Source organism: Colossoma macropomum, unplaced genomic scaffold (genome assembly GCF_904425465.1).
Source record: "Colossoma macropomum unplaced genomic scaffold, Colossoma_macropomum, whole genome shotgun sequence".
Lineage (NCBI taxonomy): Eukaryota > Metazoa > Chordata > Actinopteri > Characiformes > Serrasalmidae > Colossoma > Colossoma macropomum.
Genome location: NW_023494809.1, coordinates 3,263,413 through 3,278,223, shown reverse-complemented (window position 1 = coordinate 3,278,223; position 14,811 = coordinate 3,263,413). Strand labels below are relative to the sequence as shown.

The 14,811-nt window shown below is 40.1% G+C and overlaps 1 protein-coding gene across 1 annotated transcript; it reads right to left on the bottom strand.

Moving 5' to 3' along the window:
* Positions 1 to 141: 141 nt before the first annotated feature.
* LOC118798754 (xylose isomerase-like) lies at positions 142 to 13,702 on the bottom strand. The gene is made up of 14 exons (XM_036558290.1): positions 13,589 to 13,702; positions 13,033 to 13,109; positions 11,774 to 11,846; positions 11,026 to 11,141; positions 9,238 to 9,263; positions 9,012 to 9,149; positions 8,819 to 8,928; positions 7,713 to 7,808; positions 7,543 to 7,626; positions 6,835 to 6,961; positions 6,336 to 6,441; positions 4,023 to 4,205; positions 766 to 840; positions 142 to 674 (listed from the first exon to the last, which is right to left on the bottom strand). Exons 1-14 carry the CDS (start codon positions 13,614 to 13,616, stop codon positions 591 to 593), a joined length of 1,323 nt encoding a protein of 440 aa, XP_036414183.1. The 5' UTR covers positions 13,617 to 13,702; the 3' UTR covers positions 142 to 590.
* Between the last annotated feature and the right edge of the window lie 1,109 nt (positions 13,703 to 14,811).

Here is a 14,811-nt window from a genome sequence, read left to right as displayed (position 1 = left end):
ATCAGCGACGCGTACGCAGTGAGCAGAGCTCACGCTATCTGGCCATTGGCCAATCGGAGGCAGCTGGTTGGGGCACAGACGGCAGCAGCAGTAGTATGATGTGATGTCACGGGAAAGAGGACGATATTCCTCAGGAGCCACTCAGATTCAACTTTTATTGTACTTTTATTATAGTATTTAGACAGTAATTCACTGCAATGTTTGGTGCATTTCTTATTTCATCTATTTTCATATCAATACTGATCATTTTTCGAGCTCCTTCCATCTCTCCAGTGTATGTATGGATAAACTGGTGTTCATATTATTGATAAAGTACATTCTGTAATGATAAAAAAGTGCATATGTATGTGACTTATGACTTCCTTAATTATCTACTGATTTCTAGCAATAAATCTGTTAATGAAACCAAAAAATATAGCCTACATTCTATGTTTATAGACTACTGTATTTTCTGATTATGACAAATCAGTCCCAGTATTAACCCAGAGCATGAGCTATAATCTCTGACACAATCAATGACTAAATGCTGTCAGTATTTCACACACTGATCCCAGTTTAACAGCTTTCCTCCATATAACCGGTCACTGAAGTCACAAATAATGATTAAGGACTGCTTCATATTTTTCTTGCTTCCCTGAAGTGACTTTAGGCTCTCCGTTTTGCCTGATGAACTCCTGTAAATAAATAAATAAGTACATTAATATGTGAATGTGTTATGTCTGAAAAGGAAATACAGGTAATGTAGTACATGAAACAGTGCCAAACCTCTAGGTCTTCCAGTGACGCACTGCCCTCCTCCACTTTCTGACCGATCCCATGGCTGAAGCTTATGTAACGTTCCTGCGTAACACAAACCCCACTACGGATCAGGATGCATGTTCATTAAACTTCTCCAAGTAAGTGGGCTGATCTAAGACCATCAGCCGCTTTTTATGTTATAGTGAATATACAAAGGGGACCTGATCTTAGACCAACTCTCTTACTCAAAGACCTTCAATAATTATTACAATATTTTTTGCATACCTAATAAGTACTAGGAGTTGGAGCAAAAATGATATAATAATGCAATATTTGGGGTTTAAAATTAGTACAGAAATATTATAGTAAAGGAAATAGTAAAGGGCAGTAGAGTAAAGAGGAGAGGCCAAAGAATCAATACTGCATTATTCAGTTATTAATATTTTAACATGTCTTGGACCTCATGTGTCAAACACAAGGCCTGGAGGCCAGATTAGGCCCATAGCGTAACCCTATCTGGCCCACAAAATTATTTTTTAAAATCTTTATTAATATTAGCCCATTTCACAACGCACTGCACTATAACCCCCAGCATGCACTGTAGCATAATGTGCATAATGTAATGTAGCCTATTGTAATGTGCATAATGTTGTGTACTGTAACCTGTTCATATATTTATTTATCTATTTATTTAATTTTTGAATGTTTCAAGTATTCATTAGGCAATATTTCAAGGCTCACTACAACGTCCTTGTTGGTGTTTTGGCGTATTTTGAATAAAAAGCTCAGCTTACAGCAAAATGTTATTTAACAATCAAATAAAAACACAGATGTTCTCTGGCCCACAGAGCTGTAGAGGTTTTTAATATGGCCCTTTTAGTGGCTGAGTCTTAGACCCACTGCTAAGCTAATCGATTACTACACTGTACGTCCACAAGATGGTGCTGTTTCTTTCTGAACAGGCCAGGGTTTCTATCAGTGAAGTCATTGCTAGAAGCAGATTGTGAATTACATGCTGGCCTCTCACACTACAGGGTGATTCAAAATGATTAATCCGATTTCAAAGCGCCATACTTTTAAAACTGTGAGGCGCCTAGGAACCAATCACATACCAATTGAAAGAGGGGGTCTTAGAGTTTCTGACTGTCAGTGGAAGATGGCTCCCTTCAGTCTGAGAGGAGATGAGACCCCTGAGCAGAAAGCGTTCTGCGTTCTCCACTTCAATAAGTGTGAATCCGTCATAACTGTGCAGTGTGATTTTCGTGGGCAGTGAACCTCCAACAGCTCAGAGCGTTCGTTGTTGGTTCCACAACACTGGATGATCTCCGAAATCGCACTGAAAGAGCCGTGAGTGCAGCGACACCGACATGCTCAATCCAGTATGGGATGAATTTGACTATGGTGTTGATGATGTCTGTACAGCTGGAGGAGGTTCATATCGAGCACTTGTAAAATTACATAATAAACTTTATGTTTATTTACAGTTTACTGCATTGTTCTGTAATGATTTACAAGTGAAATAAATCATTTTGAAATCAGATGAATCTATTTGAATCACCCTGTATTATAATGTACCAATAAGAGTCACTCAGTGAGATTCATTACGTTCACCTCTCAATGTAAACGCCTCTGAATAACAGCATCCATTAATTATGTAAGCATAGAGTCTGTTTTAAATGTTGTATGTCTACTTTACAAATCAAAGCATCTGCTAAATGTAAAGACGAGTTCTTTTAAATGTTGATTTGTCTACTTCACAATTCTGTTTTGCTTCAGTAAAATGATTTAGGTTAGATAAAGTGTAAACTTAATGCGATAAAAAGTTTGGAAAGGAACAAACATAAATGTGTCATTTTTCTTCAAATTTATCGCAAAATCTGTATTGATCTGCTGAGTTTAACATATTGGGAAAGAAATAACATATAAAACACTGGACCTTCAACTCATATGAGGGGAGACTGTGTTTGAGGGAGGGATGAGAACTCTAATAGACACTAAATTCTAATGGGCTGGAGTTCTGGGCAACTTGTTTGGAGGGAGAAGGCCAGACCTCCTTGTGGTAGGACCGATAGAACTGAGGAAGAGATAAGATGGTTGTGTGGTGCAAAAACTCTGTCATGGTAAATGGAATGTATAGACTGAACATTTAGGGTATTAGATTGGAGAGACTCCATAATGTGCCATAACATTTGCAGAGGCCACAATTTATGTTTCATTTTTTCCCAACATGTTAAATTCAGCAAATAAACAGTAATAGTAAACAACTGTCCCTTACAATATCAACAAAACATGTGGTTTGATCAGGGGTTCCCAAACTTTTGTATTTAGCAATGTGTCAAATTGTATTTTATACAACAGTTAGTTCCGGCCACGCAACCTGATTGGTTGAGAAGCGTTCTCGTGAAATAACAGCACCTTTTTTCCCCAAACACTGCATCACTCCACTGAGACACCGTTGCTAAGCAACAACTTTGACAGCTGTAGGAGACGCTCAAGCCATTTGAACGTTTTTACTTCTTACTTTGCCACAAACAGAAAATGGACACTTTTAAGATCACATTTGACCGACAGCCGATTTGGTCAGACTCTGAAGATGAGACGACACTAAATTCCCAAACTGTCATCACCACTGAGCAGCTTTTCAGTCGGCAGCTGTGACAGAAGAACCTAAACAACCTGGAATCAGCCAGAAATGAACCCAATACCATTCGCCAAACTAAATGGGCTGTAAGATGCTTTAAAGACTGGCTGAACAAAACAACATTAATACTGATTCAGCAAAAACTGACAAAACTGAGCTAAACTTGATATTGCGCCAGTTTTACGGTTGAGTCTGCACTTCAAAAGGCGAGACTGTGCAGCGAGTGGGCGGAGTTCATTACTCTGACGTGGCAACAAGCTGCTTGTTAAGGAACTATTATTTGGCAGAAGGAACTGAGAACATTAAAACATATTACATGCCGCGTTCACGGCCCAGTTTATTAATTTCTCACTTTATTTATTTAACTGTTGTATGAAAGCAATAAAACACTCGAGGAGTGTGTTACCGCGAATAACATCACGGCTGTGATTTAGTCACAGTAGATCATCACAGCCACGATGTTATTCGCGGTAACACACTCCCTCTCGTGTTCTATTGCTTTCATACAACAGTATGAACAGCATAATCATATCGTGGCTTAAGTATTATGGTGTTATTACATCACAGGGTCTATTGCAATTCCCACCCCTAATAACCACTAAAAAGTGTTTGTGTGAAATGTTTTTGCTGTAACTATGGTTACCTGTAGCATTTTCTGCATGACTCCCTCCTCAATGATCCTGACGGCGTTTCTGAGGCCCCAAGCGAAAGCGTCCATGGCAGCAATGTGAGCAATGAATAAATCCTCCAGGTCAGTTGATTCTCTCCGAACCTTGGCGTCGAAATTTAAACCTCCAGGCTGTAGGCCTCCCTGCTCGACAACAGCCTGAGGGTTTCACCAAAACAGTGTTTTTCTTCAGGCATACATAATCTGAAATCTACTCCCTGCTCCACTATCACTGAATACACTGTGATGCCAATGGAATCAATGGAATGCAAACGGGTAATATTTGGGTGATGGATCATTTCTCAGCACAGCACATACTTAGCCATGTTACTACGATCTAAAAAAAAATGACAATGTGCACACAGTTCTACATTTAGAGAGTACAGATCTTTTTCCATGCATAATTTGTTGGTCATCTTCTAACCCAGGGCCAGTGTGACCTGTGGGGATGTTTGTTTTGGCCTATGAGAAAGTTACTCAAACTCCACCTCCTCACCCAAACGAGAAGATAAGGGTCATTCTACAGAAACGTCCACTTTTTTTATCTGTCCATAAGAGTCACTGGTGTTACTGATCGTCATTGGTGCTACACATAATAAGGGTAACACCAGAGACATTTTAATGAACTATGAATTTTACAAAATGGCTGCTACAGAGCATCAAACCACGTGTTGTCAATCATGGAATATCCACTAAAATATGTAATTTTATCCATTTGTGTTCTATTTTTTTTTTCACAATGACCTCAGAATAAAGTCGGTCACACCAGTGACTTCAGCTAAAAGCTTCATATGAAATCATGAGCTAAATGAGAAAATCTCTGATAACTGAAAGACACAGTGGACTCACCATGAGCTTTTCTTCATAGATCCTCAGAAAACAGGTAAAAGGAAGTCAAGTGATGTCATCAGTGTGATTTTTATTTCAAAATAAGAGATTTTTTGTTACGCAGTAACACCAGTGACACGACTCCTGGGGACCTTTCATTACATATTTTATAATATTTATTTGGCATTTGTTTTCTTTGTCATTTAAATCATATATTTCATAGTCATGTATAGATTATTGCAGTTAAAATTGCAGAAAAAAGTTTTCCACCTCAAAATATGGCCTCAGCCTTCACACATGACTGTGGAGACTTCTGTGGTGGAATTCTAAATAATTGAATTAAATATTGCTAAATTGAGGCTCAGGAAGGTGTAGCTGTTAAAATAACTTGTTTTCTTTTAAAATATAAATTAATTGTATTCCTAACATGTTTTTCAAGTGTAATATATCTGTAAACGCTAAGGAAAACAAAGATGGACGTTTCCATAGAACAACTCATAAACATATTTATATATACTGTGGAAAAAAACTGTAAAAAACAGTAAAACGTCTGGCAGCAGAAATAAAAGAGTAAGAGTAAAAGTAAAAGAGTAAAAGTATATCTTCTCAATGATCTGTAAAATTACAGTAATTTAATTGTTTAGAAATACCTTTTAAAGCCTTTTACTGTAACTCAAAGAGTTTCACTAGTTCTACTAGTCACTCTGATATACAGTATTTCACCTGTAAATGTAAATGTCTGTGAAGTAAAGATGATCAGAGAACAAACTCAAATATGGCTTTTCTGCACAATTTGAGTTTAAAGTCTCTATTTATATGCTGCATTTAACCTACTGGAAAACATAAAATGTACTTAAAACTTTTGCACAGGCCACATTTTATGTTTTATTTTTCCCCCAGTATGTAATTGTGCATTAAAATGTGCAGACATGTGTTCTCTGCAAAAGTGTGTTAACTTATTTTCACTTAGAAATCAACAAAACATGTAATTTGACCAGGAGAGCCCAAACATTTGCATATAACTGTCCATAATTTAATAAATAATAAATTCTTATTTTCCTTTATTTTAAGTGTTTAAGTAACTGCCTATATCTGAAACCTACCTACTTTCTCAGCTCACTACAAACACTGCACTTTGGCCCCCCACCCCCAACACAAAAAGTTTGTTTTAGCCCATCATCAGTGGTCAGTTTCTGACCACAGACTTGGCTGGATATGTTTGTTGTTGCAGACCTAACAGTGACACTGACGTGTAAAACCCCAGCAACTGCACTGTATCCATAACAGCACAGTGTACCGAGTCTCACTGCTGTGCTGGGAGCGGTCCACTATCCAAATAATATCTGGACAACAGTGGTTCTATTGTGGTCCCTTTCCACTGATGGACAGGGTAGACTTGGTAGACAAGTGCAAAGCAACTTCTAAAAATGCGAAAATATCCACTTAAATTTCTGAAGTCACCTTCATCACCAGGGTTGTGTTTCGGATGTCCATGGGAAACTGATCGGTGTCCCAGCCCAAATCTGGAGATCCAGTGTTTGAGTCCACAGAGCCCAGCATTCCAAACCTGCATCACACACACACACGTTTGTCTTGCTATACATATGAGGACATTCATAGGTATCTATTGATTTTTGTGTTACTGTAGTTAAATAATACTACACCTAAACCTAACCCTAACCTTAACCTTAACCTCAGAATCCAAAAGGCAACTTTTCTTTTAGTTTTCAAATAAAAAGAGTTATTGTAGTGAAAAACACAAAAATGTCCAGCAAAATGTCCTCACTTCAGCAAAAATTTCATATAGTCCTATCATAGTGAGGACATAGGGTCCTCACAAGGATAGCACTACAAGAACACACACACACAAACACACACAACCAGCCAACCAATGGGGTACACAAATACACAGCAACCAAAGTTCCAAATGAATGCCAGTAAATAATAAAGAACAGCATACGCAGAGGCCATGATGATGTCATGCTCATAAGAATGTCCTGCCAGGGTGGTGTGGTTGGGCTCGATGTTAAGTTTGAAGTCTCTGTCCAATCCGAAGTGCTTCAAAAAGCCGATAACACTCATTGCATCTGTCAAAATGAACCAACTTTTAATGTCTAGGTAATATTTCATGCTTAGTAGGTACCACTACTGTTAAACAGCACTTTAGTAATATACATGAGCATCTTTAACCCTTGTGTGGTGTTCAGGTCTGTGGGACCCATTTTCAATGTTTACCAAAAGAAAAAATGATGTGATTTATTATCATTTTAACCTCAGATTTCTTGGCTTTTGCTCATTTTCTGTGAAGAACATATAAAATAACCCATTTTCAGTGTCTTCACTCTGTTCACGCCCTACACATTTATATTACACATGTGGTGTTGGGTGAACCTGCTGGGAGTAAAAGTGTGGAGGTGCTGTGTCCTTCACTCTGTTCTCCTCCTACATGCCCTGCTGTTAGTGTGTGTGTGTGTGTATCTGTGTGTGTATGTGTTTGTGTGAGGATGGACAACATGGACAAGCTGCTGACTGGCTACAGCTGCTAAAGTAGAACCCTACGCTGGCCACTTAATAATAATGCGGTGGGTCCACCAGACCACTGACAAACAAACACATCAAGACACCTCATAAGGGTTATTGTAAAATTTGAAGAGTAACGAGAGCTCACCGTAGTCATACTGGTGCTTGCATGGCTCCTTCGGCTTGGGCTCAATGAGAAACTGGCATTTCAAGCCGATCTTCTCTTTATAAGCTGCAAGTCAGACTAAGGTTAGCACCTTTAGATAAGAAGAACTGACATAATAACACTCAAAAGGAATCCACAATGCTGCTTCGCACCCACTGCCATTTTGAAAAAGTTGGCCATGTGCTTCAGTTCAGCTGCTACGTCTGTGTTGAGTATGGACAGGAAGCCCTCCCGGCCACCCCAGAACACTGGTCAGACACAAGCAGAAAGACTGTCATGGTTAACACAAAAACAACATACACAGTGCATCATAAATGCCATTAGTTGTTACATTATGTGCGAATACGTGTCGTTATGTGTGTACATGAACAATTAAAGTCATTTACTCCACTCTCCTCCTGCCCCAAATGTAGTGGACCAGTCGAGACATGTTTTGTGTCTGTAGTTTGCTTTTTTAGTTTTACACTGGAGCCACAAGGCTAATATACAGCGAGGGGAAACAAGTATTCAGACATTTCTGTTTTTGTTGTTTAATATATCCACCTCTGTTGTGCACATATAATGTCTTTTAACTTCAACAAGAATAAACAAAAGATACACCGATCAGGCATAACATTATGACCACCTCCTTGTTTCTACACTCATTGTCCATTTTATATTTTTGGTTGGTGGACTATTCTCAGTCCAGCAGTGATGCTGAGGTGTTTAAAAACTCCAGCAGCACTGCTGTGTCTGATCCACTCAGACCAGCACAACACACACTAATACACCACCACCACATCAGGGTTACTGCAGTGCTGAGAATGATCCACCACCCAAACAGTACCTGCTCTGTGAGGGTCCATGGGGGTCCTGACCACTGAAGAACAGGGTAAAAGGGGGCTAACAAAGTATGCAGAGAAACAGATGAACTACAGTCTGTAACTGTAGAACTACAAAGTGCACCTATATAGTAAGTGGAGCTGATAAAATGGACAATGAGCGTAGAAACAAGGAGGTGGTCATTATGTTATGCCTGATCGGTGTGTATATATATATATATATATATATATATATATATATATATATATATATATATATATATATTATATATATATATAAAATAAATTTTTACTTTAAATTACTCACAGCGTCAATACAATGCTAAGGCAAACTTTAGACACCAAACATGTCTTGACTGATCAAGTACACTTGGGATAATAAAGGGATTTTTCTTGCCAAACTGTTGCTTTAAGTGTAAATGCAAAGCCACTCTCACCAAAGTTTTCAGCCCCCAGCTTCTTGGCTATTTCTAGACCTTTTTTCACTTGTGCTCCAGCATAGGCCAAAACATGACTGTCTGGGTTAGTGGACGCTCCATTCATATACCTACATGTTTACAACATACAGGATCAATTTTATGATGTTGGGCTTAAACTGCACAGATTTCTTAAAGAACCTGGGGGACTGACCTGGGATGGGCGAACAGGTTGCAGGTGATCCATAGCACTTTAACCCCTGTCTGCTTCTGGAGCTCCAGAGCCACGTCTGTGATTTCATCCAGGTTTCTATTGGATTCCTCCAAAGTGTGGCCCTCAGGGGCCATGTCCCTGAGACAGTATTCGAACATAAACAGTATCTAAACATAACAGAATGTAAAAATAAAATTGAATGGTTCACATAAAGTCCGATACATACCTGTCATGAAAAGTGTAGTACTTCACCTAGAATGAAAACAGTCACTTTTTTATTTATTTGACTATTATACTGTACATCACAAAGTATAGATCAGTGGGTTCTATATTCAAAGAAGTATTTTTTGCAGTAATACAGGCATATATCATTTTTTAAAAGCATATTTTATACCAAAAGCTGGTAAGAAAATTTTTTCAAGAGATAAAAGTCAGTAATATGTTTATTAAAACAGCACAAAAGGGTTTAGATTAATGCTGTCAAAATGACTCTGATTCTCAATGTTTTAGACTCTGATTCTCAGAGTTTTACTGCAGCTCTAGTCAGACACACCTGATTCTTCCATTCAGACGCTCCTGAAAGTTTAGTCAGCTCAATCAGTGGGTAGATGAATGGAAGTAGACTTCTAATACCAAAGACTACAAAGGCTTTTACCATATATGTGCACAATGCTAGCGTAAGAGAACAGCACTGCAAATGGAATGAAATGGAATTCTGTGGTTGGCTGGTTGGACTAGATGGCAACAAAACAATGTGCTGGTTCTTTTTAGGTAGTGTACTTAACTGTAGCTCAGGGGTTCTCAACGTTTTCCACCCCAAGGCCCACCTGATTACAACTATAAAGCGTAGTGGCCCACAGAAAAGCTATAATCAACTTTTTTTTTTAATAGTTTTCTTTTTTGTCTTTATTGCTCACACTGAAAACCTCTGAATTCGGGTCTTTATGTCTGCAGAGAAGTCAAAAAAGGGGGGAAAAGAAAAAAAAAGGTACATGTAGATGTGGACTGTGATTTGGAGCTGCAGTCCATCGCGTTTTCACTGAAAATACTCAATTGGCTTTCCCACAGGAGTAACTGTTTGGTCTCGAGACGTCTCTTTATTTTTGAAGGTTTTAGCGCCTCATTTGAAATAACCCTCACTAAACTCAGTGGGCTTTTGGGTCAGCGTCGTCACAGTCAACAATAATGATAAACCTTACTTGAAATCTGCTCCTCTGTCGTTAGTTCATCAGTTTGAGTTTGACTCAGGTCGCTGATGCTCGGCCAGAAATCAAACACATCTCTTCGCTATTATTTTAAGCCTCGTCTGTCATTTTTATCAGCTGCAGCTCAAGCTGCAGGAATGATACGAGAGCAATGAAGGTCTGTAAAGTGTCAGATGTTAAAACAGAAAGATTATGCTGACAGTACAGCCCCGACATGCTGATAGAGGAAGAGGAAAGCCAGCTCTATTGATGAATTACCTTGTTTGAGCACAAGATGTTTTCCCACCAGCAGCGAACTTGTTTGGTTGGAAACGGACCGAGACCCACGGTTTCTGACGGATCAGTTCAGGTGTATGATGCAGACCCAAATACGGGCGGAGTGTTCATACATGTCAAAACGGAGCGAACTACAGAAAAAACTTTGATAGGTCCGCACCGAACAAGGTAGGAGAGAGCGCCCTGAGGAACCTCTCCATCTCTGGCTAACTGTCTGCACTGCACGCCGGCAGCTGCACTGTCTCCAACTGATGACGCTGGCCTACACTCAGGGGGAGGCAGTAGTTCGTAGAAGCCGGTAGAGTAAAACACGTTTTTATTTACACGTCTCTACCGGCTTCTACGAACTAATGCCTCCCTCTGAGAGTAGGCCAGCGGACGACTAGAGGGTGCTTCATGACCCACCGGTGGTCCACGGCCCACAGGTTGAGAAACCCTGGTGCAGCATATTTTAAACAATCTTCATTTGCATTCACACATTTGGTACAGCTGCGAATGTGAAACACAGAAATGAACTCGTAAAACTGTCGTACCCCAAGCTTCGTGAAGAACTCAAAGGCTGCGCTGAGTCTTTTCTTTGCTATCTCCATGTCACTGTCTCCTTCATTCCATGGCCTACAGAGGGTGGGGGAGCCAAATGGGTCGGCTCCTGATAGAAAGAGCGAAATGAATACGTCTGAGGCAGTGGTGGGCAACATGTCACAATACACAATACAAGACACTGTCATGGCACTAAATATATATATATAAAGGTTTTTTTTGGAGGTTTGTGAACAAGTTGGAATGGATACAATAAACCAGCAAATAAGTAGTGCCACCTTTAAAAAGTATCTTTAATTCATCATCAAGTAAAGGGATGAAGGAAAAATGAAGATCATAGTGAGCTAACATCCAATCAGCTACTTGTTACTATGCATTGTCCCATAGTGTGACCCTCCATACTATTACTACAGCACTACAGCCTCCCACTATTTACTGTGGCTGCTTTTAGCTTTGCTAACTCTTCCCCCTATTAGAAAATATCCATTATTTATGGGCAGAGTGTTCCTAACAGATCACACTTTCGCGGCCCACTAATGAGTGGCATCGCCTGTGACAGCGGGCAGCTGTGTTATGCATCTTGAGTATGCTAATGGTCTTCGATGCTTGCTCATTTAAATTGCTCTGGCCTTTCAGCCCCGCCACTTAACTGTCAAGTGTCCATTGAAGGAGATGTGCATACAATAGTAATTACTTCACGTCAAGCTGAGCAGGTCTGCTGTGATGATGGAGCCGACTTACCAGTCCCACAGAAGGAGTGCCAGTAACACACGGAGAATCGGAGCCAATCCTCCATCTTTCTGCCCAGCAAAATCTGCGAATAAAGATGTGGACATACTCTACACTGTTAGAAACGAAGGTGCTGTGCAGGTGTATTTTTATTCATCAAGGTACAAACAATGTAAAGGTTCCCTCAAAGGTACAACAGTGGTTTTAAGGTCTGATTGTGAACCTTCAAGTTTTCCAGGTGAAAAGTTCATATCTGTATGTTTGCATAAGCTAATGTTTCAAAACAAAGCAATAAAATAAAAGCCTGGAGGCGAGACGGGGTGTGTGGAGTCAGTACAGCTTAGAAAATATCATTTCAGTGGATTATGGTACAGTTATGTTCCCTGACTAAAGGTACTGAGATGTACCCTTGAGGGTCCCACCCCAGTGACAAGAGGGGTCCTGCCCCAGTGACAGTTTAGTACCTTTATTTCTGAGAGTGTGGGGTACTGTGGGAATTATATACACCGATCAGACATAACATTATGACCACCTCCTTGTTTCTACGCTCATTGTCCATTTTATCAGCCCCACTTACTATATAGGTGCACTTTGTAGTTCTACAGTTACAGACTGTAGTCCATCTGTTTCTCTGCATACTTTGTTAGCCCCCTTTTACCCTGTTCTTCAGTGGTCTGGACCCTCACAGGACCACCATAGAGCAGGTATTATTTGGGTGGTGGATCATTCTCAGCACTGCAGTGCTGCACTAGTACGAGTGGATCAGGCAGAAAGGCCTCAGTGTCGCTGCTGGACTGAGAATAGTCCACCAACCAAAAATATCCAGCCAACAGCGTCCTGTGACCACTGATGAAGGACTAGAGGATGACCAACACAAACTGTGCAGCAACAAATGAGCTATCATCATACGTCTACAAGGCTGACCACAAAGGTAGGAGTGGACACAGTGTTTAAAAGCTCCAGCAGCACTGCTCTGTCTGATCCACTCGTACCAGCGCAACACACACTAACACACCACTGCAGTGCTAAGACTGATCCACTGCCCCAATAATAAGTGCTCTGTGGTGGTCCCGTGAGGGTCCTGACCACTGAAGAACAGGGTAAAAGGGGGCTAACAAAGTATCAGAGAAACAGATGGACTACAGTCTGTAACTGTAGAACTACAAAGTGCTTCTATATGGTAAGTAGAGCTGATGAAGTGGACAGTGAGGTGGTCATAATGTCATGGCTAATCAGGGTAAGTTGGAGGTATTATAGTGAGAACCACTCACCTCTGAGGCGCTGTAGTGCTTGAAACACAGCACCTCCTGAGCACTCGCATCTGGTACATAAGGAATCTTCGAAATCCCTTTATTAATAACATAAAACACAGACGTTAAGAGCTGGATGGCCTTTGATTTACTAGATGTACAAGATTAACCGTAGTTAAAGCTGCCTTAGGTTCTTCTGTGACTGCAGTTCAACCTCAAGTGAATCAGGTGTGACCTCGTAAACTAAGCCACAGGGCCGCTGTGTAAAGTTCACGCTAAACGGGTTTCAGCGTGCAGAGGTAACAATGAAATGAAGAAACCGTTCAAGTTCTTCGGAAACACGACTCTTCAGTCTATACGAGGGTGTTAAATTGGCCTCCTTCGCCAACTTCTTATCAGAATTTTCCGTTCCACCTTAAATGGTGCAGCCGTTACATTGCCACTTAAGGTGGAACGGAAAATTCGAAGAACTCCAGCTGCGTTCAGTCTGTTGTGAAGCATTTCTCTAAGCTTTTTGACAACCTCGAATGCAAATCTTGAAAACCTGAAACTCAGAAGTATATTAGACCATTTTTACCTGTGAAAAATTCTGAGTTTGTCGACATGGCAAAAGTTGTCGTCCCGTCCGCTTTGTTTTTGTACTGTCAGTCTCACAGTTGACCACAGAGTGTCGCTGTTGAGATCACACGCCTTCCTCAGTCTTTCTCTATAGCAGTGGCTATTTTAAAGGGGAAATCTCTCAGACACCCCCTTGTCCTCTTTAACCCTTGTGTGGTGTTCAGGTCTGTGGGACCCATTTTCAGTGTTTACCAAAAAAAAAATGATGCGATTTATTGTTATTTCAACCCCAGATTTCTTGGCTTTTGCTCATTTTCTGTGAAGAACATATAAAATAACCCATTTTCAGTGTCTTCACTCTGTTCACCCCCCACACATTTATATTACACATGTGGTGTTGGGTGAACCTGCGGGGAGTAAAAGTGTGGAGGTGCTGTGTCCTTCACTCTGTTCTCCTACATGGCCTGCTGTTAGTGTGTTCGGTGTGTATGTGTTTGTATGTGTGTGTGTCTGTGTGTGTGTGTGTGAGGGTGGACAACATGGACAGGCTGCTGACTGGCTACAGCTGCTAAAGGAGAATCCTACACTGGCCACTTGTGATATTTTAAACATCTGGTATTTTTACATACATTGTTGTGGCTGTATTGATTTAAAAAAACAAAAATGCGGTGGGTCCACCAGACCACTGAGTAATATCAACACCACACAAGGGTTAAGGCTGTAAAACTCTACTAGACAGCAATGAACTGTCCCTGGTGGCAGTCGAACTCAATCTATAACCTCAACTGATGTAAACTTGTTTATTATCACAGTTTATTATTTTATTACTACTTATTTGTGTTTATATTACTTTCATTTAAATTCTTATTCATTTCATTTCTATTATATTGTCTACAACTTAAAATATTTCTGTATTTTTTTTTACTTTTTTATCCATCTTCTGTTAGGTTATGGTTGTGTGGGTGGGGCTGGGTAAGATGTTGACATCTTATTACATGTTTTATATGCAGTGGTTGGAAAAAATGAGTGTAATTCTTATCCTTCTCCATATCTTTCATATTCTTATACAAAGACCCCATCAAATATATATATATATATATATATGTGTGTGTGTGTGTGTGTGTGTGTGTGTGTAAAAGGGAAATCCACCACATTTTAGACATTTCTGCACAATTGCTGAAATGTCAATAAAGACATTCAGAGTTGTTTGGTGTGAAACGGTGTCTTGTAGAGGAAGTGACA